General features: G+C 43.4%; 1 protein-coding gene across 1 annotated transcript; it reads right to left on the bottom strand.

Moving 5' to 3' along the window:
• Window positions 1-2,728: 2,728 nt before the first annotated feature.
• LOC117105374 (apoptosis regulator BAX-like) lies at window positions 2,729-3,440 on the bottom strand. The gene is made up of 2 exons (XM_033246501.1): window positions 2,970-3,440; window positions 2,729-2,845 (listed from the first exon to the last, which is right to left on the bottom strand). The coding sequence occupies exons 1-2, from the start codon at window positions 3,438-3,440 to the stop codon at window positions 2,729-2,731; spliced, it is 588 nt and encodes a 195-aa protein (XP_033102392.1).
• Between the last annotated feature and the right edge of the window lie 515 nt (window positions 3,441-3,955).

Below are 3,955 nucleotides of genomic sequence, written 5' to 3'. Positions count from 1 at the left end.
TTGCAAGTGCTCGATGCTTAAGTTCTTCTTCTTGAGTTCCAGTTTCAACGAATCGATCGAACCTCCGTAGTCGTTCAGCAAAAGCTTCAGCACGTCGATGCTCTGCACTACGGTTTTCAGGGAAACGAATTCCTCTTCTTTCTTTCGCAGCCGGTCCGATTCGGAGGAGGCTCCGCCGACACATACATCGTCGGTGCTCTTTGTCGCAGTCGTCGTCCGGCCAAGTTTATCGTTCATGTCGTTAGCTTTACGAGTGTGATGGAATCACTTTAACTCTACTTTTATTTCGTTTTCGTTGTACGGTGAGCGTACGTCATCGGTTCATAGACACTTGACGTCACGAGCTCATGGGAAGGCTGAAGTAAGCTTTTATAAAAATAAACAGATTATAATAGATGTTTTGCGTGTGTGCGTATTTAATTTTTGATTTTTCTCCTTGTTTAATTAAAAGTCCTGTTTCAAACCATTCCTCTTTCGTCAGTCGTTACATAAGTCAAACACTATCAGGCTAACAAGAACAACAACCAGTAGTCTAATTTGCTTTTTTTTTCTAGCAAAAACTTTATTTCGTTGAAAAGATATTCGAAAATACACGGATTATGATTACAGCTATCGCGTTGAACTAATCGTATTTTCCTGCATTATAATCATTTAATTTCAAAACGAGATCGTCCCTTTTTAAATACTCAGCAATTTCAAACAGAAAATCAACCTGTCCAGGTCTGATCACTGATAGTTTTTCCAATTCAACCATCAATCTTATGGCTTCCTTTATTCGTCCAACAGTTCTTGCGGGTATGGTTGATTTCAATCTCGGTTTCAGCGATTTCAACTCTTCTTCGTTGATTCCAGAAGCAAAATCAAGTATCATGGCCCTATGGGGGAAAAAACAATATTAAATTAGCTCGGCAATCATTGGCGAGAAAAAAAAATCTTTTTGCTCTAAAGATAAACGATTTAAAAAAAAGATAATTACATACCTATAAGGTGAAATTATCTTTTCACTGAGTCCTTCGGTGCTCTCTCGAAAGACCAAAACATGGCGTTGGAGTTCCGAACGCCTTATCAGTCCCAGAAGCTCGATAAGTATTTCCAATCTCGATGAATAAAGTAATGCTCTATCCTCTAGTTTATTCATTAACTCAAGGCCTCGGGTAATTTTTTCCAATTCGCCAAGTCTGAGACCGATGCTCTCATCAATGCATAAGTACTTCAGAGCCACAACATCTCGATTCTCGAGGTACGTATCGACGTTCACCAACATCCCGCGATACGATGATTCGTCTTGCCCGGCCATTGCTTAGTTTTAACGAATGGACAGGTTCAGCCGTTTATTTATAAACCAACTATAAGGATGACGTCATGGGTACTTGGAACCTTGACGTCATCCGTACGCCCTTATTTTAAAGCATCGATGCGCCGGTAACGATGACGTCATGGGTACTTAGAAAACGTCAGCTGACTAATCCCTATATATACTCGTGAATCATCACGAAAGGATACATTCGGAATCAGCGAACCTCGACACCATGGCAGAGAAGACGAACAGAAGAATCGTAGCCAGAATGGTTAAGATTTTCACCGAAGATAACATCTTGTTGGAAAACCTGCTGGCCGCCAATCGAGGTCGCATCCTGACTGTGACATTCTGTAACACGAAACAGATCTCTCTCGAGGTGGCGTTCTCCGCTACAGAGAACGGAGGCGGGAGACACTACGAATGCTTTGCCTGGACCAAGGTGGACGGAGTGAGGTGTGTGGGCAGGCAAGGAACCATCGAAGACACGCACACGCTTCTGAATATGTACGGCGTGTCGAATGCCTCTTTGGAATTGGAGGAATACGCTGTCAGACTCGGCACAATAGGAGACGACATGCCGTTCATCGACAGGGACGCCGACAGGATCGTCACGATGGCAATTGCGGTAAAGGACGAGGAGGATCTGCTGAAGCCGTTTCGAAAAAAGCAGGTGCTTTGGCAATTCAACGAAACTTTGAAATTGTCCGTCACGTTCGTCAGAAGTGAAAGGGACGTGCGTCCGTACGTCCGTTGCTACTGCGGCTTCGTTCGAGAGAACGGACAACTGTTTGCTGCGGAAACTCTACTGCTGAAGGCAATGAACGAGTGGTTGACGACTGAAGCGAAATTCGCCTCAGTTCCCAACGTGATGCTTCTGAACAAAGGACACGCCCTTCCACACTCCATCGCCGTTGGTTTTGCTGGGCATAAGAGGAGCTGCGGCACGATAGACGACGCCGAGTTAAAGAGAATGAGAACGGCCGTTCAAGGCGACCACGATTACGCCTCGTCCGAATAACTGTATATATTTGTAATTGTTTAAACACATACAATTGTAGTTATAGTTGTTTTTAATTTAAAAAAAAGAAAAGAAACGTATATTTTTTGTCTGTTTATTCATTTACAGTTTTCGATCGACTATAACAAACGTGATGCTGTTGTAACTCGGAGAGTCTAGTTGTTTCTTTACACATTCTTACATAAACGAGAAGAGAGGGAAAATAATTGTACGAATAAAAATTATCTGCTTTTTTTTCTATCACACACACTCACACACAACACAAGCACACATACACAAAGCAATGATTTAAACGAAAGACGCATTGTTTGGTATGTCAACTACAATTTAATATTCAATAACAGATTTTATTAAACATTTGTTCAGTTATAAACGACGGCTTTTTATTCGATATCAAAACGTGATTAAAGTCATCTGCAGTTTGCCAAAACGAACGGAGTTGCCAACATGACCGCCAGCAGGATCGGAACGGTGAGGTCGGAGAGCGACTTTCGACGTCTGCGGCCGAAGATTTCCACGAAGTCATCCTGAAGTGGAGAGAAAAATAGATGATTATTAAATTATTATTATTTTTCGTACGTACATCGGGATACGATCGGTGAAAACTGACGTTCTCGAAAACGTGTTTGCCGCCCTCTGAATCACACTTACCCATCCTCCACGTTCGGAGATCCAACCGGACAATTTCGTGGCCACGTATTCGCCGACGTACTCGGCTACGGTATCTTCGTTGTCCTCGAGACCTTTCTCCGCCCATTTCTTTGCCACTTTCCTACCGAACATGTATACAATGACGATTCGACCCCAGTTGACGTCTCCGATTTCGAGCATGTCGTTGAGGCACGAAAACAGACCCGGGAACCCGTCTTCTTCGAAGTCGATCACCGCCGCGACGGCATCCAATTGGAGTCCTAGCCGAACGTCCATCTTTTCGGCTATCTCTCGCATCGTTTCGGCGTATCGAAAGAGAGACGATTCGGTGTCCGGCGACGATATGAATTCCCTGGCGATCTCTCTGGAAATTACGGCAGCTGTTGTAAGGAGATCTACTCTCTTTCGCTCGCCTATAGTCCATGGAGAAAACTTCTCGTGGATCTTTGGCAAGAGCTCTGCAGACACCATTGGTGTGCGTGCGAGTGTGTACGTGAGTGCTCTTCTAAAAGACTGTGCTGATCTTCGCGTGCGTGTCAGTTTATATTGTTCGTGTTGGGAGCACCCGATGACGTTAAGCTGTGCAGAGAGAAGTTACTTTCGAGGGAGCACGAAAGGCTGTCTCTTATACACATCTAGATGTGTATAAGTGCATAAAGTTCAATGAAAGTCCTACCCAAACTCGTCAATTTCCCTTTGAATATCCATTTTTATATACGACAGAATTAAAATAAATTTCATGGAAGTTGTTTCGTAGAATCTCGTATAAATCGATCTCTGTCTTACAACGCAAGTTTGTAACGTTTTTAATGAATTTCAGCAGCTTTGTCTTTAGGTTGGGTGATGGTCTGGATAGTAGATAATATTCATCCTCAACGTTCTCAACCGTTTTACAGGCTCGCCAACACAGTTTTTCACCTATGATGACACCGTTTATAAGGCGCCTTGTATCGTCCCAATCTGATCTTACGACGGCATCCTTGCAT

Source organism: Anneissia japonica, unplaced genomic scaffold (genome assembly GCF_011630105.1).
Source record: "Anneissia japonica isolate Jap-2015-1 unplaced genomic scaffold, ASM1163010v1 scaffold287744_len224908_cov135, whole genome shotgun sequence".
Lineage (NCBI taxonomy): Eukaryota > Metazoa > Echinodermata > Crinoidea > Comatulida > Comatulidae > Anneissia > Anneissia japonica.
The sequence above is the reverse complement of the archived record's forward strand: the minus strand, read 5'-3'. Positions and strand labels throughout refer to the sequence as shown.

Excerpts from the sequence above, each read along its gene's own strand:
- LOC117105374 (XM_033246501.1), bottom strand. The coding sequence starts at position 3,440 with ATGGTGTCTGCAGAGCTCTTGCCAAAGATCCACGAGAAGTTTTCTCCA. Across the intron at positions 2,846-2,969 it reads TCTCCGAACGTGGAGGATGG|GATGACTTCGTGGAAATCTT; the intron begins GTAAGTGTGATT and ends TCTCCACTTCAG.